The sequence below is a fragment of the Arachis stenosperma genome, chromosome 10, assembly GCF_014773155.1.
Source record: "Arachis stenosperma cultivar V10309 chromosome 10, arast.V10309.gnm1.PFL2, whole genome shotgun sequence".
Classification (NCBI taxonomy): Eukaryota; Viridiplantae; Streptophyta; class Magnoliopsida; order Fabales; family Fabaceae; genus Arachis; species Arachis stenosperma.
Window position 1 is genome coordinate 133,848,611 of NC_080386.1, and position 23,854 is coordinate 133,872,464.

At 33.0% G+C, this 23,854-nt stretch overlaps 4 protein-coding genes across 10 annotated transcripts; 2 read left to right on the forward strand and 2 right to left on the reverse strand.

Moving 5' to 3' along the window:
* Window positions 1-1,970: 1,970 nt before the first annotated feature.
* On the forward strand, window positions 1,971-7,224 carry LOC130955537 (pyrophosphate--fructose 6-phosphate 1-phosphotransferase subunit alpha). Its single transcript, XM_057882417.1, has 19 exons — window positions 1,971-2,308; window positions 2,462-2,634; window positions 2,722-2,834; window positions 3,109-3,183; window positions 3,281-3,394; window positions 3,478-3,545; window positions 3,696-3,779; window positions 4,048-4,101; window positions 4,206-4,286; window positions 4,383-4,476; window positions 4,561-4,634; window positions 4,972-5,082; window positions 5,179-5,223; window positions 5,306-5,362; window positions 5,712-5,816; window positions 5,910-6,026; window positions 6,130-6,233; window positions 6,541-6,706; window positions 6,801-7,224. Exons 1-19 carry the CDS (start codon window positions 2,219-2,221, stop codon window positions 6,927-6,929), a joined length of 1,854 nt encoding a protein of 617 aa, XP_057738400.1. The 5' UTR covers window positions 1,971-2,218; the 3' UTR covers window positions 6,930-7,224.
* A 1,521-nt stretch (window positions 7,225-8,745) lies between these two features.
* On the forward strand, window positions 8,746-14,654 carry LOC130954694 (protein FAR1-RELATED SEQUENCE 5-like). 5 transcript variants are annotated; one of them, XM_057881452.1, is made up of 3 exons: window positions 8,746-11,013; window positions 11,856-12,053; window positions 14,418-14,654. In XM_057881452.1, the coding sequence occupies exons 1-2, from the start codon at window positions 8,893-8,895 to the stop codon at window positions 12,042-12,044; spliced, it is 2,310 nt and encodes a 769-aa protein (XP_057737435.1). In that variant the 5' UTR covers window positions 8,746-8,892; the 3' UTR covers window positions 12,045-12,053; window positions 14,418-14,654. The 5 variants fall into 5 exon arrangements, with proteins under 5 accessions (XP_057737435.1, XP_057737434.1, XP_057737436.1 ...); XM_057881451.1 differs by lacking the exon at window positions 14,418-14,654 and adding an exon at window positions 13,938-14,411; XM_057881453.1 differs by lacking the exon at window positions 14,418-14,654 and adding an exon at window positions 13,990-14,411.
* Window positions 12,759-16,060, reverse strand: LOC130957843 (protein PIN-LIKES 3-like). The gene is made up of 10 exons (XM_057884688.1): window positions 15,890-16,060; window positions 15,654-15,733; window positions 15,369-15,493; window positions 15,146-15,267; window positions 14,458-14,679; window positions 14,011-14,103; window positions 13,556-13,656; window positions 13,394-13,446; window positions 13,072-13,257; window positions 12,759-12,982 (listed from the first exon to the last, which is right to left on the reverse strand). Exons 1-10 carry the CDS (start codon window positions 16,022-16,024, stop codon window positions 12,858-12,860), a joined length of 1,242 nt encoding a protein of 413 aa, XP_057740671.1. The 5' UTR covers window positions 16,025-16,060; the 3' UTR covers window positions 12,759-12,857.
* A 1,612-nt stretch (window positions 16,061-17,672) lies between these two features.
* Window positions 17,673-22,715, reverse strand: LOC130958004 (G-box-binding factor 1-like). 3 transcript variants are annotated; one of them, XM_057884876.1, is made up of 11 exons: window positions 22,661-22,675; window positions 21,960-22,050; window positions 21,807-21,854; window positions 21,623-21,709; window positions 21,387-21,512; window positions 20,567-20,779; window positions 20,404-20,449; window positions 20,179-20,255; window positions 18,980-19,057; window positions 18,566-18,691; window positions 17,673-18,299 (listed from the first exon to the last, which is right to left on the reverse strand). In XM_057884876.1, the coding sequence occupies exons 2-11, from the start codon at window positions 22,017-22,019 to the stop codon at window positions 18,198-18,200; spliced, it is 963 nt and encodes a 320-aa protein (XP_057740859.1). In that variant the 5' UTR covers window positions 22,020-22,050; window positions 22,661-22,675; the 3' UTR covers window positions 17,673-18,197. The 3 variants fall into 3 exon arrangements, with proteins under 3 accessions (XP_057740859.1, XP_057740861.1, XP_057740860.1); XM_057884878.1 differs by lacking the exon at window positions 21,623-21,709 and having other exon boundaries at window positions 22,661-22,715; XM_057884877.1 differs by lacking the exon at window positions 22,661-22,675 and having other exon boundaries at window positions 17,673-18,234; window positions 21,960-22,037.
* Window positions 22,716-23,854: the final 1,139 nt, after the last annotated feature.

The following is a 23,854-nucleotide window of genomic DNA, read 5'->3' on the forward strand; positions in this document are numbered from 1 at the left end:
AATTCAAAATAATATAGGAATAAAATAAAATAATAGAGAGTAAGGATGAAGAAAAAAAATTATTGACTATTGGTTTTCACCCTTTTTTTTCATTTTATATTTTAAATTTTAAATTTCTTTAACATAGTTATATTAACTATGTTTTAATCAATTTGAGTTTATCGAGTGATCAGTTCTCACTGTCTATTTAGTATCAGATATTTTAATCTCGCATGCTACATGCAGTAATTTATTAATCAGCGACAACAGACCCTTAAATTAAGTTTCGATCCGTGACGAATTAATTTTTGACCATGCAAACAATATCTTAAACTTGCAATTTGCATTATTTATTTCCTCTTCCATCCTAATCTTTTCGTTTTGGAAAAGACCTTTTTGTGCTAATAATCATGATATACATGGCAAAAAGCAGTTGGCAAGTTCATGAAAATCATATTTTAATATACCACTTGAGTCAATTTAAAATATATTTTATATTATTATTCTAAATCAACACTATCTACCATAAGTCTTAAGCTTCATTCAACAAAAACTTGTCCAAATCCCTTTCATCACCTAATGGTGGCATGGCACCAAAGTCCAAAATCATATTCCCCAACATACCGCACCTATTATTCCCAAAGCAAAAAATATTCTTCATTCTAGAGGAGGAAAAAAAAATCTTTTATTGTAAAATAATTATAAATACAAATTCTTTGCACCCTTCTTTTGTTCAACCCTGGAATATGACAAAAAGCTGACAACGGTACGTTGAATAAATTACAAAATTTAAACCATGAGACTATAGATTGTAGCTTATTTTGTTTTTTAATTATGTAATTGGGGTTTTGATCTTTAACAATAAAAATAGAATATATTTCATAATTAGTTGTTTATCTTTTTGAAAAAACTTTTAGGCAGATGTTAACGTGTTGAAAAAAAAAGTGTACTATTTTTTGAAAATATAATCTGATATTAAAGATAAAAAAGAGAGAGAAAAAAATTTTTAAATTTAAATTATCAATACAAAATATAATAAATTAAGAGTTAAGATTCATTTAATTAATAAAAAGTATAACATTGAATAAGAAACATTAAAGATGAATTGATTTTCAAAAATACTATTTTTACACTAAAAATAGTTGTTATGTATTTACATATAAATATATATATTTTGAATATATATTTTATATTTTAATATATATTTTATACTACCAACTTATTTTTACATATATTTAATATGATTAGTTAATTTTAATATCTTTTAAATTATAAATGTAAATAACCAATTTGAATTGGTCGAGTAGTCAATTCACTCGTCTACTTAAATAAGTGTTGGGATTTGAATCTTGTCTTTTGTATATAATAACTTATTGGCCAATAATAAATTTTTAAATGAGCTCAAATTTACGATAAATTAGTCTTTATCTGATACGTGCTTCAAATGTTTTTGATATGAAGAGTTCAATTGTTATTTAGAAGATTATATTAATTTACATTTTTAGAATGTTTTAATTTAATTTGATATATTTTGATTTTATTTATTTAATTATTAGATTGGGCTTATATTTATGGGTTTTAGGGTTTTCTTTGTTTTAACCTAATAAAAGGTTATAAATACCTCCTTAGTTATTGTAGTCGTAGTATAGAATGATTTAAAGGTTTAAAAAACCCTTTTCTTAACCAACTTGAGTTGGTCGAGTGGTCGACTCACTCGTCCACTTAAGCAGGTGTCGGGAGTTCGAATTTTATCTTGTACATGCAGCAATTCATTGGCCAACGGCAGATCTTTAAATAGAGCTTAGATTTGCGACGGATTAATTCTTAACGTGTCGAGTTGGGAGTAGGAAAAAAAAAAAAAGAGAAACCAAAGGCGTGAATGGGTTCTTGCTAATAAAAGGAGAGAAGAGAATATTCGGATAATGGATAAAGGACCCGAATCCGGTGGGCTTGTTAGGTTGTTGAAATGGGTCACTGGTTCTGAATTTGAAGAGAAAGTTGGGTAAACCATAAAACCAAGGTCGTAGTAGTAGCTGTCTTCTGTTTTCTCTTCTTCTCTTCTTCTCTTCTCTTATAAAAACAAGGGTACCTAACACTCTCCTCAGTTACACTATCACACATCACACATCACACACCACACACACTCTTCTACCAACAACAACAACAGCATCATCATTTGTGTTTGTTCATTTTCTATATTCTCTCGCTGCAAAGCAAAGCAAGGAATATTGTGAAATCCATGGATTCTGACTATGGTATTCCCAGAGAGCTCTCAGATCTTCAAAAGATTCGATCTTTATATGAGCCAGAGATTCCTCCTTGCCTACAGGTACGCACTCTTTTTATTCTCTCATCAGATCTCATTTTAACAATTCTTAATTTACTCTTTCTGGAATAAAGTTTATTTATTTATTTCTGATTTGCATGGAAATGGGGGTTGGGTTGAGTTGACCCTTTTGGTTTCAATTTTAAATTCTTTCAGGGAACCACTGTGAGGGTTGAGTTTGGTGATGCAACCACCACTGCTGATCCAGCTGATGACCCAACCATAAGGAGGGCTTTTCCAAACACTTATGGACAGCCTTTGGCTCACTTCCTTAGAGCCACTGCTAAGGTCCCTGATGCTCAGATCATCACTGAGCATCCACCTATCAGGTCAGTTTTCCAATCATTTCATCAATCCTGTTCTTGAATGATTTGGTTCTTATGATTCTGAATCTTTGTTGGTGTTGGTTGTTGCAGGGTGGGGATTGTTTTCTGTGGGAGACAGTCTCCTGGTGGACACAATGTTATTTGGGGTCTTTACAGTGCACTCAAGATTCACAACCCTGAAAATGTCTTGCTTGGATTCCTTGGTAATTTTCATCATGGATCTCTTTTGAGCTTCTGTTTATTTACTAAAAATATATGAACTTTGTGTATTGATGTTACTTTTGTACTTATCTTAGCCTAATATAAAAGTTATCAATTTTCTACAATTGAGTAAAATTAGGTATGCATACACTTTATGTGTTTGTTACTTTTATGCAATGTAATTCTTAAGAGTACTTATCTTTACCTTAAAGTAAAATAGAGTATCTGTTGGGAGAATGAGTAACTAGATTGGAGTGCACTTGTTTCATTATGCAGGTGGTTCGGAAGGTCTATTTGTGCAGAAATATCTTGAGATAAATGATGAAATTCTCTCAACATACAAAAATCAAGGTTGGTTGTGACAAGTAAAATTTGCTGCTATTACTGGTTCAATTGTTTGTCTGAAAATTTTTCACTTATTATCATTCTATGGCTGTTAATTTTCTAGGCGGTTATGATTTGCTTGGACGAACAAAAGATCAGATTAGGACAACAGAACAAGTTAATGCTGCACTTGTTGCATGCAACAGTTTGAAGCTTGATAGCCTTGTTATCATTGGAGGTATACCTTTGTTGGAACTTCGTATGTTGCTTAACTTGAGCTTCAAAAGAGGTTTCTAACCATTGACATATATGATATTTTAGGTGTGACATCAAACACGGATGCTGCGCAGCTTGCAGAAACTTTTGCAGTAGCAAAATGCCCTACAAAGGTATATTACAGGTTGCTCTGGACCTTTGTAATTTTGTCGACCTATGTGCGAAACAATGGGATAATATATTTTGTTGTTCCAATTGATTGGTTTGAAACCCATCAGTTTTTTATTATATCATAGAAGACTAAGGTATTTGGGATTGTGCAGGTGGTTGGTGTTCCTGTAACTTTGAATGGAGATCTTAAGAACCAGTTTGTTGAAACCAATGTTGGTTTTGATACAATTTGCAAGGTACTTGTCCTTCGATCTTCAGTTTGCATGATTCTCAAGTTTCAACGTATGATGAAGCACAATTAATATGGTTTTTAGGCTCTGTATAGGAGATATGTTGCTATTTCAGAAGCTGGTAGTGTTGATTATATCACTTATTATAAAATGCAACAGTGGACAACTTGTTTTCAACATGATAGGCAAATAACTTTTGTGCCATGTCAGCTTGGAAGATTGTACTATGAAATAATGATCAATTGATTTTTATATGTTGTTTCTGTATAATTAGGTGAATTCTCAACTCATCAGCAATGTCTGCACTGACGCCCTCTCTGCAGAGAAGGTAAAGAGGCACATTCATATGTTTATATTTTGTTTGCTTGTGTAAGCTCTTTATTCTAGTTAGTTTTCTTCTCACTACCTTTCTGACGAAATCTTCTTTTCCAGTATTATTATTTCATCCGTCTTATGGGACGTAAGGCATCACATGTTGCATTGGAGTGCACCCTCCAGTCCCATCCAAACATGGTTAGTCTTTTCTTTTCTTGCATCCATCATGGCTGATCCTGCTAATTGCTATAGTTCCTTGCTGACAAACTATACTTTAATAATGTATCTGTGCAGGTTATTCTTGGTGAGGAGGTTGCCGCATCAAAGCTTACCCTTTTTGATATTGCAACACAGATTTGTAATGCAGTTCAGGCTAGGGCAGAGCAAGGTGTGGATTATTTGCAGTTCCTTGACTCGGTCTTTGTTTATTTCCTTTCATTTCTGAGATCCATATTCCTTTGTCTTTGGTCAGATAAATATCACGGAGTAATCCTCCTGCCAGAAGGACTAATTGAGAGCATTCCTGAAGTGTATGCACTCTTAAAGGTAACTCCCCCTCCTCAGCAGTCTGGGCCCACCTGGGATGAAACATTTCGAATCATTTATATGCATTTGTATACTGTTGATTTTAGTTTTAATGCTTTCCAAACATAGTAAGTGATTTTTAAATCAATATATATTATTTCATTCAAAACACAATTTTTTATTTATAAACCATTTCAACTCAATTCAATATATATTTAAATCATTTTCAACTTTTCCCCCCATTCCAAACACCCTTTATGTCATTGATGTTAGCTTAGCTGTTATCATTCAGTTTTTCTGTCTTCCATGATAGAGTATGAAACCTTAATGTTACCTCTATTATCTTTTTGTTCCTCAGGAAATTCATGGTTTACTCAGACAAGGTGTCCCCACTGACAAGATATCTTCTCAGCTTTCACCATGGGCATCTGCTTTGTTTGAATTTCTTCCACCCTTTATTAGGAAGCAGGTTGGTTCATTTGTCATGTTAAAAACTGACCTTGTGTAAATTTGGCTCTAATGTGTAATGGTAATGATAAATCTAACAATGATATTAATGTTGCAGCTACTCCTCTACCCTGAATCAGATGACTCTGCACAGTTATCTCAGGTAATAATCAACAGATGATTTGTTGTTCACATAAATTGTTAGAATTTTAGTCCCTTCATGTCTTCTTTTTAATATCTTGCAGATCGAGACCGAGAAATTACTAGCATACCTTGTGGAGGCCGAGATAAACAAGCGTCAGGTATGGTTATTGTTTCGGTTGCATTGTCTTCTATTCCTTAAATTTTGAAGTTTTATGTATTTGATTGTTTGTGCCTTTGTGGTGTTCCCCACTGCAATGAGTCAGATTCCTTGTAAAAATATGGTGGATGCTTTTTCAAAATATTAGTGTTGATTTAAATTATAAAGGATGAGTTGGTTTTGCATGGCTTGACCTTGAATTGCACTTCTCCTATCTAGTTGGTTCCAATTTGATCCTTGATGCCAAAAATAACCTGGTCTTACTCTTGGGCCTTGATTGCTTCCTAGTGACATGAAGTGTAAATTATCCTTTTCTGTGTGGATGTTCAATAATTTGTTGTTATTGACAGAAAGAAGGCACTTACAAGGGGAAGAAATTCAACGCAATTTGCCATTTCTTTGGTTACCAAGCTCGTGGATCTCTGCCATCGAAATTTGACTGTGACTATGCATATGTAAGTTGATTTGGTTTCTTTAGGACCCTTTCTGATCAGCATCATCTATTCATGCTTCCCTATTTTATTAACAACTTTTCGATATTATTCTAGGTTCTCGGTCACATCTGCTACCACATACTGGCTGCCGGTTTAAATGGATACATGGCAACTGTAACTAACCTTAAGAATCCTGTGAACAAGTGGAAGTGTGGTGCTGCACCAATCACAGTATGTATTCCTTTGTTCTTTTCCTGACAACAAACACTTCGATTTTGATACCATCGATCATGGTGAATATTCACTTGTTTCGTTTGTTTGCGATGCACTCTAGGCTATGATGACAGTGAAGCGCTGGTCTCCAAATCCTGGAGCCACATCAATTGGAAAACCTGCCATTCATCCAGCTACTGTGGATTTGAGAGGCAAAGCTTATGAGTAAGACTTTTGATTGCATCCCGGCATAAATGTTTCTATGATTGAATACGAAATAAAAGATTAACTGAAGAATTTTATTTGTTAATTCCATTGATTAGTTAGTTTATTTATTTGATTTTATAAGATGTAATTTACTATCAGAATTCAGATCCAATATAGTTTGACCTAATTTAAGTCTCAATAGTTTAAGAATTATATTTGCAATTAGGTTGACTATTTAGATGGAGTTTTGATTCATGATTAGTGATCTAAATTCTTGATAGTTATGATGGGCTTGATCTTATGCACAATGATTTCTTGGTTGCAGCCTGTTGAGACAAAATGCCACAAGCTTCCTCATGGATGATATCTACAGAAATCCAGGTCCGCTTCAGTTCGATGGCCCCGGCGCGGATGCCAAGCCCATAAGTCTTTCTGTTGAAGATCAGGACTATATGGGTCGCATCAAGAAACTTCAGGAGTACCTAGAACAGGTCAGTGCAAGAACCTTTTAAGACATAATTATCTTAATGTTTCATAATGAAATCTTCAAACTTGTGCTTCATCTGATTTATGTTCTTGTTTCAGGTTCGAACAATTGTGAAGCCGGGATGTCCGCAAGAGGTACTGAAAGCAGCGCTGAGCGTCATGGGATCCGTCACGGAAGTTCTGGCCGCAATGTCTGCATCTTCCGGCAACAACCTGTCATCTCTTTGACAACATGTACTCAATTTTCTGATGTAGCCATTTTTGCCCTTTTTTTTTACACCTTTTTTTTTTTTAAATTTTAAGTAGCTAGTTGATGGCTGGAAATAAAAGTGTAAAATCTTGACATGTTGCATTGTCAACATGAAAGATTGCTGCGAGTGTATTCAAAAGTTTTGGCTCTATAACGGTACTACTACATAACCTGGGTTGATTCTTTTGAGTGAGTGAGGCTTCTATGTGACATAACACATTGTTGGACAATGTAGCTTGGTTTTTTCTTTTCAAGTGACCTCGTTTTTTTTTACCAACTTTTTATGAAAAAAACAGTAATTCAATTGTTTTGGTTAGTTTAACTTGGGCAGAAACGAGAAATCATTAGAGAGATTAAAATTCAGTTGGGATTATAGATTTGTTTCTTAGTATAGTATCGTGTTTGATTACAGCTGATGAAACTTGAGAAATTTTAAAGAGATAAAATTGGAATATTGGAAGATAAGAAACGTGAACATGTTATGAACGCGGTTTAATTAACCATGTGCCTTGTTTCCTAAGGTTCCATTTGGTTGATGTATATGATGAGGCATAGATATAAAGACACATATATTAAAGACATGGACATAAAATATTTGTGTTTATATATTGTGTTTGGCAAAAATAAAGAATAAGATACACATATTTAAAAAAGATTGAATTACCCTTTATTCAATTACAAGTTTTACCACCATCACTGTATATCCATTACCCAAAACACTGCATATCATCACCATTAAATTTTTATTTCTTCTAATATTTTTTATTTCTTTTAATATCATCTTAAATTATCATTCAAATATTAAATATATAATTTTTTTAAAAAAATAAAAAACTAAAGTTCAGAATTTATCAAAGATTAATAAAAATTTAAATAAATAAAAAAAATTAAATGTACAATTTTTCTGTGTAGAATCTAAAAAGATAAATTTAATAAGGATAAATTTAGTTGTAGAATCTAAAAGAGAATGATAAATTTAGTTATAGAATCTAAAAGAAGAGAAAAAAAGTTTGGAAATATAAGAGAACAAATTTTAAAAATTCAATAAGGATAAAATAATAAAAAATCAGTGTCTCACAAATTGTGTCTTAATGTCTCATTAAATTAGAAATACACAAATTTAGTGTCTCTATGTTCATCGGTATCCTCCCGTGTTCTTCGAAAATTTGTGTCTCACCAAATTAAACAGCAGACATGTGTCACCGTGTCTATGTCTCATTGAGATATGAACATCAACCAAACACTATCTAATTTCTTAATCTCTTTTTCAAATAACAAAAATATATGGACATATCAAAATTCAATCATTAAACTAAATTAATTCTTATGTATATATTATTTAATTTATTTTTAATATGTATTTTATATTTATAATTGATTTAGTAGTTAAATTTTTGTATTGATAAATATGGTTGTTTAAATAGCGAAGGAAGTAGAACACAAATTTGTGTCCTTTTTTACCATAGGCTATTAATTTGGTAAAATATGTATTTATTTATTATTTGTTTTTTTTTGGCATTTTTGTTCCTACTATTTGAAAACAGTAACAAAATATAATCTTACATTTATTAGTTATGAATGGAATTTAGATAAGGATTAATAATAATATAAGGTACTAATGCAGTAAATTTTATGTGAAGTTAATAATTAAAAATAGTTAAATAATAATTTAGTCAAATTTATTAAATTATTCAACAATCTTTAACTATCAACTTTATATAAAATTATGACTTTCCATCTACATATAATCACTTGATAAAAATTTTATTAAAAATAAAAACACATGGAAGTGGGGGTGGGCTAGAGTGTTAACAAACTAAAAGAAGTAGTAATAAGCCACAAACATCCGCACTCTGTTGCTTCTCTGTTATCTGGGTTGCTCCTCCGTAGACCTTAGCGTAAGGGGGTTCACTGTATCGCATAATTTTCCAACATTCCAAAATGCGCCATCGCAACGTTCCCCAATCCATGGACCTCGAGATGGAAGCCACAGGATTCGAATCCGAAGAAGATGAAGAGGAAGAAGACGATGAAGACGACGAAGAAGAACAACATCCTCAAACCAATAACAACTACAACAACCCTTCTTCCTCCAACTCAAACCCTAACAGCACCACTGAGCCCTACATCGGCATGGAGTTCGACTCCGAGCTATCCGCACGCGCCTTCTACAACGCCTACGCGCGTCGCATCGGCTTCAGCACGCGCGTCAGCGTTTGTCTCCGCTCCCGAAAGGACTCCTCCGTTATCCGCCGCCGTGTTGTATGCTCCCGAGAGGGCTTCCGCCGCAACCCTGAGAACCACGACCCTAAGCGCCACCGCTCCGTGACACGTGTCGGATGCAAAGCTCAGATCACCGTCAAGAAGAAGGGCCCACTCGGCAAGTGGTACATCTCCAAGTTCATCAAAGACCACAACCACGACCTCGTCCCTCCCGATAGGGTCCACTGCCTCCGCTCCCACCGCCGCGTCAACGGTGCCGCTCGCAGCCTCATCGATACTCTTCACGCAGCTGGCATGGGCGCTGCCGAGGTCATGACGGTACTCATCAAGGAGTCTGGCGGCATCGACAACGTCGGCTTCACAAAAGTTGACTGCCAGAACTACATGACGTCATCTTCTAAGAGGAGCCTCGGGAGTGGGAACCAGCTTGTCTTCGATTTCTTGAAGAAGATGAGTGAGGAGGATCCTTCTGGATTCTTCTACTCCTTCCAGGGCGATTCGGAGAGTTCCTCAGGTAACATCTTTTGGGCTGATGGCAATGCCAGGAGGAATTATGAATATTTTGGAGATGCTGTTGTCTTCGATATGGCGTATCGGAGGGGACGCTATAAGGTCCCCTTTGCGCCTTTTACTGGATGGAACCATCACGGGCAGCCGGTGCTCTTCGGCTGCGCCCTGATGCTCAACGAATCCGAGGCGTCCTTCGTGTGGCTTTTTACCACATGGCTTCAGGCAATGTACGGCCGGCATCCTGTGTCGATTACTACTGATCAGGACAGGATAATTCACTCTGCTGTCTTGCAGGTTTTCCCGGATACTCGTCACCGGTTCTCCAAGTGGGACGTGTTCGGTGAGGTTCAGGAGAGGCTGATTGATGTGTGTGGAGTGCATCCTGAGTTTGAGTCTGAGTTTCGACGGTGCGTGAACTTGGCAGAGACAGTTGATGAGTTTGAGTCTAGCTGGAAGTTCCTTGTTGGGAGGTATGAGCTTCTGGATAATGAATGGCTTCAGTTGATGTACAGGAATCGCCATCAATGGGTGCCTGTTTATCTCCGCGACACGTTTTTTGGCGATTTGTCTGCCATCCATGGGAGTGATACTAGCAGCTCGTACTTTGATGGGTTTATTAATGCCACGACTACCGTCCAGACGCTGATTAAGCAGTATGAGAAAGGAGTCGCGGATCGATATGAGAAGGAAGTGAAGGAGGATTATGATACGCTGAATACCGCACCAGTTTTGAGAACTCCTTCTCCAATGGAAAAACAAGCGGCTGGTCTCTACACGAGGAAAATATTTGCAAGGTTCCAAGAGGAATTGGTTGAGACCCTTGCATATGCTGCTACGTTGATGGATGATGCAAGATCACAAGCTACTTATCGAGTGGCGAAGTACGGGGAGGAGAATAGGGCGCATTTTGTTAGGTTCAATGTATTCAGGAAGAAAGCTAGCTGCAGCTGCCAAATGTTTGAGTTTGCGGGTCTTGTCTGTAGGCACATATTAGCAGTTTTTAGAGTCATCAATATTCTTACGCTTCCGTCCCATTACATCTTGAAAAGGTGGACGAGAAACGCAAAGAGTATCTTGTTGGATAAAGGAGCTCGAGAATTGCAAAATAGTCTGGAAGAGTGTTACTCCTCTCGCTACGATAGTTTGAGCCGGGAAATTATGAGTTATGTAGAAATGGGGGCAGAATCGTTGGATACTTATAGCGTTGCGCTGAATGGTCTACGTGAGGCTGCGAAAAAGGTTGCGGATGCAAAGAAACCTCGTCCAGCACCCGTGCAAAGTACTTCAGATAATAATGAAAACCATGAGAGTAGTCAATCTAGTGATACAGTCAGTACCTTTTCCCTTCCAATAGAAATTTTTATATTCCTTTTGATGTCATATTTGTTAAAAAAGCATGCATTATACTTTGGAATTGTTATAGTTTGCAAAACTAGACTCGATTCATTATTACGTGCACGTTCCCAAACATGCAGTTTGATTGCTTTAAAATCTGGTTACTGTCTCGGCTTATCTTGCATATATGTAATTGTCTATATTTGATCATATGTTTTTCTCTTAAGGATCGTGAGAAGGGAGTAAAGTTTTGAATAGTGACAGACAGGAAAAAATTAAAGGGGATGTTAAACAGGACACATTTGTTATTTAAAACGCAGTGATAAGCATACATTGCAATATATTATCATGCCAAAGATATTGGTTTTAGTGAGGGTTTTTGGCTGCCATTTATGAATCAAAAGGATAATTTAGGTATTAGGAGGAGTAAATAAATCAACAGAGCTTGATTTATGTAGATGTCAACTTCCAGATAAAATAATCATATAGTTAAAAGTCTTATGAGGGTTTATTTGAAATGGATGTCTTTCTTTTTGTTGAGCATGAAAGATCTGTTGGAGATCTAGACATGCTTATGACTGGACAGCTTTTGCATCAATAAATGTATGTGTTACCTATTAAGTTTATTTCATATTAGACACTATAATTAAGAAAATTAAGAATTGTTTTTCTGTCCCTGTTCTCAGTATTAGGTATATATATGGACCTCTATTTGTATCAATCTTTTCTGAATGTCTTTTTGATGCACGTTGAATGGTACATTTGGATTTTAATTTCTAAAGAATGCCAGCTCAGATATAACATCCTTATTGAAGTTAAAAAAATTTTCTTTGTAGGATCAGGATAAGAAAATTCAAGAGTTGACTACTGAGTTAGAGGGTGCTCGGCAGCGATGTGAATCGTATAGGCAAAACCTGTTTGGCTTACTAAAAAATATGGAGGAGCAGAAGTTAAAAATATCTGTTAAGGCTCAGAGTGTTAGGCTAAATCTAGGAAGTGAATTGGTAGCTGAAGAAAGTAAGTAGCTGATGGAGGTAAGTTTGGTAACTGGATTCATATCTAGGTAACTGGATTTAAATCTGATATCTATTGGTGCATATATGATGAAAGATGATACAGATGTTTTCTGCAATGAAAGTAGTTAGTTACTTTGTTCATAGTTCTTTTGTAGCCATAGCTGATCTTAAATTGTATTTAAGGGTTGAGGTAAATTTCTGGAAGGAGGTTTGAGGTCATGAAATCTTCTGTTAGCCATTAATAGTTGATTTTAATTTAACACAAATTTTGCAATTCCTTTTTAGCAGTTACCTAAGCCATAGAGTATACGGCCTGAATGATGATAGTAGTTAGTTAATTTGATTTTATTCTCACTTTAATGACCTGAATAGGACTGTCTTTAGGAAGCTAAGCACTGTTATCTTTTGATGTAGGAATCCTCTATTTGATAATACTTATTTACTTGGTTTCCTTGAAGGCATACTATACATACTTCTCAAGAACTGTTTTAAAGATGGTAAAAAAGAATTTAGATTGTGAAGTGTTTTTCTGACTGGTCACTCGTTAAAATTTCTAGTTTATATACAACCAAATAAGCATGATAATACAGCTTGAAACTGTACAAGTTAAATGGAGCAAATGGCATACACCATCTGCTATTGGAACAAAATGTAACAGATTTTTATCCCCTAATTGCAGGGAATTCTTGTTTGTGAGGTTTGATTTTTGGAGGAGGAAGGAAAAGGCGTGAAGTATAAAGTGTAGCCTTTCTTACTTTGGACCCTTCCTTTTCATCTCCCTCCAAAATTCCTACTAGCAACATATCCCTAGGTTCAAAAGACTTATGATACAAGCCACATGAAATACGTTGACCAAAAGGTTAGAGAGATTGAAGCCACAAGGTAAGACCACAGTAGGATGACAGAACACTCTTTCTCTCCTATCCCAAACAATTGAGTGATAGCTCCTACAAAAGATACATAGCATGATAGTTTTAGCTCCACATCAATTCAGATATTACCTTAGTGTAAAGTACTATTAGTGTAGCATAAGCACCTATATTCATGGATGGTGGAACTGCATACTGGATCAGAAGAACAAACTGATACAATGGATCTAACTGCACCATGCCTAGTTGAGCTGCCCATTTAATAATGAAGATTCCAGACACAGGAAGGATTATATATCTTGAAATGATGATGCCTATAATGATACTTTTATCAATTTCTGATCCTTTCAAACCTATAACAAACCTAGCCACTGTTAGGTTCCTGTAATCTTATGTAATGGGGAATTTAAACATGAAAATTGAGGAGTTAGGACTCTTGTGAAAAAAGGAAAAGAAAATGAAGCATTAGGAGACTCTGTCAATTACCACCTTTAAGGAGATTTCCCCCAACTATCAAAGTGAGAGAAGGAATCGCTGCATCTCTGCCATCATTAAAAGATATTATTATAAAGAAGTGGATTAAGTCAACTAGAGAACTGAAACCAATTTTACATCTCAAATATATAGCAATGTAAGACTATAGTTTTATACCCTAAGAAGGATGTTGAGTCCTGAATCACATGTAGTGGAGCTTCATTGCCAATCAAAGCCTTTTGCATTTGGGGGACCAATCCAACTATAAACCCAACAATCTACACAGGATGTCTCAATGTTAAATAGAACATAGATTTAAGTGTTAGATTAGCTTATTTTAGGTTCATAATCAACTTTTTTCTCCCGCCATTGAGGCTATTTTCGTAAAATTAGATGTTTACTAAATCTGCTCTAAGTACTCAGAAATCAACTATGTGAAGTAATTTCAATAGTGAATGGTTAGGTCAATAACAAGCTGTTATATCTAATTCTGACTTTTGATTCCATGAAATTTTAATTCATCAATGTATTGTCTCCTTTTTCCTCAACCATGTCCTAGACTTCTAGTGTTTGGTACAAGTTGTTCAACCATGTTAGCTTTCATGATTAAGGAGATGTAATGTAAACCATACCGCTCCAATGGTGGATGGTGCAAATGCTTCCTTCAGACTGGCCTTTCTAAGGAATAATTGCAGACGGTTTGACATGTTATCTGTACCTGCCACCTGCCATTCAGTAGTCTATTCAGTACTTTGCTTCAACTTCAATAATGCAGCCAAAACTAGTGGAGTAATGTTGTATATTGATGTTTTATCTTTCAGTATTTGTTTATCACTTTATCAGTTATAGATATGAAAAATTTAGTGCTCCCACAAGAAAATGTGGTTGCCTATTTCATTTGGATATTGGATTTTAATACCTAAACTTATTGCATTCCAAGTATAATAAAGGTGAAATAACAGCTATGGCCTACATATCTTAAATTACTGCTGTCTACTATTTTATGTGACTATTTCTTTCTTTTCTTCCTTAATCATAGGTAGTTGGTTTTGCATTGGAAAAAAGAAAAAAAAAAGAACCTCATGTTTTGCTTCAGAGGTAGTGCAGGGTAGGAGAACATATTGATCCTTAACATTCTTGTTGGATACAAGTAAAGGTTCTGAACAACTAAGGAGCTCTGGTTCTGAGTACTTTCTTGGAGAATCGTTGTGGTCGCTTGCAGCATTATTGCAATTGCTTGTTCCTCTTGTAGAGACCCTGACTATGTTATATACATAGGTCCACAAATATACGTTTCCCATCTGAACTATCACGATAAGCGCACAAAGTAAATTATAGTTTAGTATGAATTGACTAATTGAGTTGGAGACTAGAAAGGGTAGAAAGGCTAAATTCTAAGTTTGTCAAAAAAAATAAAATAAAATAAAATAATAAGGATTATAGATAAGTCTTGCATGGGAATTTATGTTGTAATCCAAATTCTATTGTGTTTTTATATCTGTGATTCTCATAAATTTAACATGATTTATATATGTACAATGGGATGGGAAAATTACATTGTTACCAAGCAAATTTATTTTTGAAATGTTATTTGCATTATTTTTGTATTATATGCTAAGTTGATATACATTTCTTTACTATTTGAAGGGGGCGTGAGATTTGTCTCATTTAATGTGGAATCTAGTTTTACATTTTGTTTAATGGTAAATAAATATGCATAAACTTTATACGCAAAATAGAATATGTAAATTAAATAAACAATTTTACCGCAAGTGAGAGGGAAGCATAAGCTATTCCATAGGTGCTACAAGTATGAGGATCCCCAAACGGGCTTCCTTTTTCTTGACACACTGCTGGGACTATAATCAAAAGCAAGTTCCCTAAATTGCCTGTTTCAAGAACCAAATAATAACAATACTCCTGTGATTGATGCCCACATATTTTTATTTTAAAAAATTTGAATAAAACTTTAGTGTAGCGTTAAAAATACCTGCAGCAGTGCAACCAATAATAATACCCCTCAGATGCTGAGGTGCTCTGCTTAGGTGAATAACCAACAATCCAAGAATTGAACCAATCACAAATGTGATAAGTATGTTTATTGGCATGAACCACCTATGTCACACAAATTAAAAGACTGGTGTCTCAAAATACAATACAATAATGGAAAATGTACTGAGAACATAAATGGTAATGACAATTAATATAGAATTCTTAAGATAATTGGTTGTTCTCGCTTTGATTTGACAATGAATGAAAACAGAATCTCACTCACAGTTTCACCATACTATTGTATGTAATTGTGCTGGCTAGATTGTCTGCTATCAGGGCTGGATTTAATACGTAAAACGCTAACTGTTGATGCATAGAAAAAAACTTATAAGCAGTAACCAATTTGAATATATAGAAATGGACCAGTATTTTTAAAAAATAAATGGAGTTAGAAGAGTTTCAAAACATTATAGTATAAAAGAGAATAACACATAATGAGTGAATAAAATAGAAACTCACAATATTTAAGTGCTTCCTTGCATCTGTTCCCAATATATTAATACTATCTAAAGCAAGAAATGAACCAAGTGCTGTGATTAATAAAACTTTCAACACCGGCATGGATGAAGCAATGAAGATATCTATAAGCCCCATTATCTTTATTTAATCTAAGCTTTAACTTGTATAGTGCTTATATATATACAAGTTTTCTCAATGTCAAGTTGTCAAGTAGCCAAGTATGCTTAAAAAATAAAAATACTCTTATCATAAAGGAAAGGTGCAAATAAAAGTGCAAAGTAACAAACTCCGATCTACGTAGTCTTGACAACATTCTAGGTCCAATGTTATGTGAAACTAGTGGATGAGTTCTGTCCTCCACTTTCAGCTGACTAAGCCTAACAACTATGGTCCATATTAAAGATTTTGCATGTTATATTTTCTTTATGATGAAATATTAAGGTTAATAATACACTTGTGATACATAAAACGCCAATCTCTTTTCCATGCTACGAGGTATCAATGTCTAGTTCTTCTTGTACACTTTCACTGGCCTATATATCTCTATGCTGGGGAGGTTCTAACTTGAGAGTGGGACACATCCTCAGTGCCCCACCACAACAAATTTCGATTGTTTTAAAATTAAAGTTCCAATTAAATAGGAACCATAAATTTACCGGACAAACAATTTCATTGATTTTTTTTTTTTTTGGTGCAACTCGCGGTAGAGACAATCTTAATATTTGTCTCTTATTTTTTAGATTATCTCTTCAGAATGAATATTGTTATTTTTGTTTTAATAGTGTTTTTTTTATTTTATAAATTTATGTAAATATACAATATAAAAAATTATATATAATCATGTATAGAGTGATATTATCAAAAATAGAAAAGACAATATTATTTTATTTATTTTTCATTTTAATAAAAAAAAGTTTGTTTAGATATATCTATTTCTCATTTACTTTAAAAAATAAAATAATAACTAATTTAAAAATGAATGAAATCAAGAAAATGCTAACTTTCACTTTTTTTTAATAGAAATTAGCAAATTTTACTCTTTTAGTTGGATATAATTATCTTTTTTACACTTTTTCGTTATAAACTTAAATGAAGATAACTATTTTAGTAATTTAATACTTATAAACAAACTTCTTATAAACAAATTTATAAAGCATTAAGTACAAACTTCATAATTGCTCGCTTTAAAATAGCTGTGTAAATTTTTTGGGCATTTTGCCCGACTGATAAAACTTTTTTGTAAATGCATTTGAACAATAACTTGAAAATTTTTCAACTATGAGTAATCTAGGTCATTTATTAGCAAAACCCCACAAATAAATGAAAGAATGTATATTAATATAAGAAAGTATAATTTATTAAAGAAAGAAAAACTAAGCATGATCAACAAAATTGAATAAATAAAAACATGAGGAGATTCGTCTATAAATAAAAATTGAACCGTGATAATATTTAGGGAATGAATTCTTTCAATTTTTTTAATTAAAAATGTAAAGTATAATCTCTAATCTTTTAATATTTTTTCTTAATTCAACTTATAAATTATATGATAAGAAACCACATTTTACATTCTCAAATAAAAAAAAAATTGAGAAGATCTAATGTGGTAGCATTCATCCCTTAGAGGATAAAAGTTAGCATTGCCCTTAATTAAATTCCCAATTTTAAATAGCACATATATTGAGAACATAATTGAAAAATTATTAGAAAAGAATTGCAATACAATAGTTATAACCGTTATGAAAAAGAATATAAATAAATAAATAATTAGATAGAATCTACATAATTGAATATTTCTTTTTCTCTACATAACATCAGATACCCATAAAGTCTTCATACAGCACAATTGCATATTTTTCTTATTTGCAACAATACAATAAAAAGGAAAAAAGGAAGTCAGGACTTGTCAGTCAAATAGAAACAAAAATCTGCTGAATGAACAAACTGATTCAACTCCTCAAAGTTCCACTGCTTCTACCTTCTTTTTTTCATTATTTATGTATTTGTTTATTTATTTTTTTGGGAAGTACTCATAAGTAACTGGAAATCTGGAATACTACTTGCATGTAAATGCCATAAAACATCATTATCATACTCTTTTCTTCCTTTATTTTCAATGTGACAATGCTCTTAGCACTTAACAATTGGCATGCATATTATATATATAACCTAACTGTAAACTTAAGGCAGGGAAAAAACTCAAAAGTGGTTGTTGAAAAAAAATGTTGATGTTAGATTTGCTTCCTTTTCTCATATCTGTGTATCCACCAGCAATATTGTCAAGAAGGCTTCATGGGCAATAGATCTGCTATTGATTCTGCTCCATACATCTTAACCAGTTCAGCCTGTTCCTCAACCAAATCACACACTTTCTGTTAGTATTGTTTCCTCGATATAAAAAGCTCTTTGCCTTCACGTTTAAGCATTTAGAGATCATGAAAAACGGAGCAAAAAACCATCATGAGAACAAATTCAGTCATGCAACAAACAGTTCCATGTTTCCACAAGTACTAATATAATTGATAACATGGAGTACCAATTTTACCAATAGTTTATTCACCTACGTTGCAAACTTTGTAGCGAGAATATAACATAAGGCTTATTGTATAGAATGAATCTAATTGCTTCAGTACAATGAAAGAAATATGACTAAGAAAAGATATTTAAATTAAGCACCTGGATAGAATCGTTTTCATTGCTGAGATCCATACATTCCTCTGAAAGCCTTATAAGCATGTGTGTGAGTGAGGAATTTTCATCCTTTAAATTGTCCATGTTTCCACGTAGCTCTTCGCATTCTTTCTGCCAAATACAAACGTTTGAAACATCATATGGAAGACTGATTAAAAAATCACTACATACAATAGTATATGAATACAAAGCTAGCAAAAATAGGCCAAAAAAAAATATGACAAGAAAGAGAAGCACGAGAAAATTTACTACTTCCACTGTAATAGTATAAGAATGAATCAACAACTCGATTTTAATCTTTTATTTAAACAGTGCTTAATTCTTAAAAGCAAAACATTTCATATTTAATTGACCATGCTTGCTGCCTAGCAAGTCATTTTACTGGTACATATAGTATACCTGTTTTCTTAACCTTGATCTCTTGGCTGATTCGCGATTAGATAATCTTTTTCTTTCTTTCCTTATTTCATCATTTTCCTGTAAAAGAAATAAAACAAGATGCACTTGGTAAGAAACAATAAGCCTGGTCACATGGGTAATAATATTGAGGATACCTTGGGCAAGGATTTACTTTCAAAAGTTTACAAAGGATAACCTAGTTTTCAATGCAGCACAGATCTCTAGGTAGAAGACTAATAACAAAATGCTAGTAGCATTTTATATGAAAGGCTCTTAATTGACAAGAACAGAATATGGAAAGCAGAAAGAACAAGTACAAAATTATTCATATGAAAACCTTAGAGAATTTGAAGATATAACTTCTTTAATGATCACTTGAAATGAAACAAGAAAACAATATAAGAGCAATGACATAAAATGAATCTCAGATGTAATGATAGTACAGGACAGATAGTGTAAATATAGTAGTATCTAGGATTGTAGTAATTTAAAAATAAATGTCAACAATCATGCTAGGTGTACACCAAAATCAGCTACTAAAGTCAACCACCAGAGTAGAATATAGATTGGAATATAAAGTATACATTAAAAATGAGTTAAACTATATTTGTATTGTACACAAATACACAGTGGCTGATTTTAATGTATAGATAGCATTTTTGAAATGCCAAACACCGATTAGTTCATCATCCTCATAAATTTTACCAAGCATTATCGGCCGAGTATCTAGTCATATGATATACCAAGGTTAGCGTTTACGACAGTAAAGTGCAGCTTAAAAAATATATCTCATGCTTAAAACTCAATTTAGATTATAGCAAGCATGAGATATATGTTTTAAGCCGTACTTTACCATCATAAATGCTAACCTTGGTAAACAACCATGTGTCAAAGGAATTTACAAGATAGGTCTAAAATTGAAAAGCGGAAAACCAGCATGATCATTTCTTTCTTTTGGTTGGCTTTTCCGTCTATCTCAAATTGAAATCTAAAGTTGATTGGTGGCATTGCATATTATAAATTTTGTGATTAAGAGATAACCACTTCAACAAGGCCTTTTCAGTACACCATAGGCATGCTAATTCACAAAGAATATTACTCAGTATCTCCGTTAATAACTAGATTGTGTTCTTTGTTTTGTTTAATAAATTAATCAAACAGGACATGTAATTCCCAAACCCTTTTAAAAAGAATTTTACCAGTTTTGCAAGTTTAACAACACTGGCAGAAGCATTCAGACCAGCCATTGTATCCTTGTGTTGTTTTCTTGAATTTACTGCATATGGGAAAATGCAAGATCATTAGTCAAATTAACTAAACTAAATTCTAGTTACTTTAAGTGCATCTTGTCTTCAAAATACAGCAGATAATAAAACATGAACTTTCATCCCTTTTCAGAACTAAATCACGGCTTTAAAGTATACCATTTTCAGACACCACATTGCATTTCTGCTTTGGTGAAGGGAAATCCTGCAACAGAAAACAATCAGTTAACCTTAAGTATTAATAGTAAAAAATATGTTACATTATTCAATTGTACACGTATTAAAGGGCCGGAAAATATAAAAACTCAATTTATCCACATACATGTTTACTGTCATGGCCTTCATCTGAAGGTTCTTTGCCTCCACTTGCTCCACTCATGTCATGGTTTGGAGTTGAGCAGATGATCTTAATTTCTTTTGCTTCCTTAGTGATTGAGCTTTTAGATTGTAAGCTTCCATTACATTTTTTAATTGAATCCTCGTTATTTGCACCAAACATCCTTTGTATTTTTTCAGAAAAAACTGATGCAGCATCCTGATCAAAATGCGAAGCACTTGTATCATACATACGCAGTTATACTTGTACAAACTCGTATAACTATAATTTTTTTTTTATGGTTAACAAGAGCTCAAATTGAGCATGGTAGTCCAAAACTTCCTCAAAGAAGAACCAACACAAAACAAACAGAACAAACAAAATACCCCAGTAGCTTCACCAAAAACAAATCTAAGCTAAAAAACTTAAATACCCTCAAAGCAACACCATAACTTAGCAGACTATCCAAATACTATCCTGTCATACATGAAGTACCATATTAGCATAGTCCAACACCTAATTCCTGATCCTTTGCACCTCCTGCATCATCTCATGTTAAAGTACTTTTCTAAACTTGAACTCCATGCATTGCCAATATTATATCTGCCTTCTGCACTTAAATATCATCTGCATTTCTAAAACTATATCACAGTCCAGCATCCATTTTCTCACCGGTAAACAAAAACTTCAAATAGTCAACATCTTATCAGATAGATTACTCTAGGAGAATGAATTATTCATGAACTATTAACCAGTACAATATGAAAATATGCTTAAATCCCTAGAAAAATAAATTACAAAATAGTTCAAATAGATTAAGGATTACCCCAGCAGGCCCAACTACCGGGACAGCACTTGGTTGTTGCTGCTGATTTGGAATCACTCCAGCTATAGCAGAATTATTAGAAATCCTCATGGACTCATGCAAAAAATTATATTGAGAGATGGTTGACTGCACCAAACAACATAGAATTATAAATTGAAGCACATGATTTATTGTTTAGTCATAGTCAAACAGAGAGCAACCTAGTACAAGAAGCATTAACACTACTATATCATTACCTGTTTTGGCCAAATGAATTGGCCAAAGTAAGGACCATAATGCGGGTTTAAGAAGGGAATTGGAGTAGAACCAGCATTATGATATGCCTATTTATAAGAGGCATAAATTATTAGTTATTTTCTCTATGTTTGAGTAAAACTAGCAATAGCTTACATTGTCTAAAAACCAGAAAATCATTCAAACCTGCATAGAACTAGTCCAATGTGGCTGCAAAGACCTGTTTACAGTTTCCTATTAAGGGAATTATAAAAAATAGAGAGAGAAAAAAAAGTGAGTTATGAACAGGCTGCAGATAGAAAAACCTAGCTGAGATGCTAAATAGAATGTTTTACTGACATCTTTAGGCTCCATAAATTTGAAAGATGCACCAAGTTTATCGGATTCTTCTGTTCCCATCTACCTCCAGAAACTTGTGAACTCTATCTTCCTAAATGAAAAATAAATAAATAAATAAATAATTCAAGAAAATGAAAATTCAGTAACAGCCTTAGAAGTTAGAAGCACACCAATCAATCAATTGACTAAACCCAGCCACATTAGCGTTACTTGTTAATGGTTGTTTAATTTTGAACAGATTCAAATGCTCAAGGAACAATGACATTAAATAATTGCACAATGAAAAATAAAAATTAACTTAAATTTGCAACTTATTAGTAAAAAATTACGAATCAGCTTCTCTTTCTCCCTCAATTTTTTCTTTCTTGTGTTTTTCGAGTAAAGCCAATAACCCGAATCAAACCATTCATACGAGTGAAATCAATGAGGTTAGCTGAAAAGATTTCATGAAAGAAAAAAAATTCAAAATAGAGCATCCTAATTAATGCCGATGGATTAACCAAATCAAACAATTAACACGAAATAAGATGTCGCTAATGTTTCCAAAAAAGAAAAAGAAAATGCGAAACAAAAACTCAAATCATCTAATTTGAATGGCTACTAAGGCATTAAACGGAAAGCGGAAACAAAAAGAAAGGTTTTTAAAAAAGATAAACTAGTGAATCGAAATTGAGAAGTGAAGAAAAGCTTCAAAAATTTACCAGAACTGAAAAGTGGAGAGAGAGAGAGAGAGAGAGAGAGAGAGAGAGAGAGAGGTGTGGCGCGAAAGGGTAACGCAAGGGATATATCTAAAATAGAGTATTCATCACGATTTTATTTTAATTTTCATTTAAATCTTTTCATAGAAAATGATTTGAGATATACATTTTTTATTGAATTTATTGGCACTAACAATGGTAAGATGATCTCGTGTTATAATCACTCAATTAATTAGGGGTATATTTGGAAAAGTACTGCAATTAGATTTATTTTATCAATCTTTTATTTATATTTGTATTTGTATACTTTAGCTTAAAAAATTCAAAATAATTTATTTCGTTTCTGTTGTATGAAAAACACTCTATTTATAAATTTTTTGTTTATATTAGCTTAACAAGGATATTTTTTTAATTGTAATGTTAAATTTAAATATAAAATATTTTAATTTAAAAATTTGATTTTCTAGAAATAGGGATTAAGACAAAAATATAAAAATTCGATCCTTTAATTTTTGGAATCGAACATTTGAATTTCTATTTAAAAAATTTAAAATTAGCCTCCAGGGTAAAGCCATTCCTTGACTTTTCCTAATTTTTTTTCTCCATATTACTAATTCCTACACTTAAATTTGTAATGGACCTCGGCAAGTAGCGAAGGGAGCTCCCCCATACCCTTGTCTAGAAGTGCATATGACCTGGATCGATTCAAAAATTTGGTCCGTACTCAAATATTTTGGAATTAATTTAATATAATTTTATTGGGTCTATGATTGAATAAATGTTTTAAGAAGAGACTCCATCATTATTTAGAATTGAATTTTGAATTGAAATAAATTAGACTTTACTTGGTCTATATATATTTTAAGAAGACTAAAAAATATATATTTTAAATTAATTCTAATATTATGTTATATTAATTATAAATTTATTATTTTATTTTTTTGTCATATTTATTAAATTATGAAATAGATAAAAAAAAACATAAAATTAGAATTTGTAGATAAATTTAAATATGAATATCAACTTTTTAATAACAAATATATTTTTTTGGTGAATGTTATAGTGTCTATCACTTTATATTTAAATTACTAAAAAAATAAATAAATAATATTTAATAAATTTTACATAACTTATTTTTTATTTTAAATATTTTTTTTATTTTAAAAGAGAAGTAGACAATTTAGACATCATAACAAA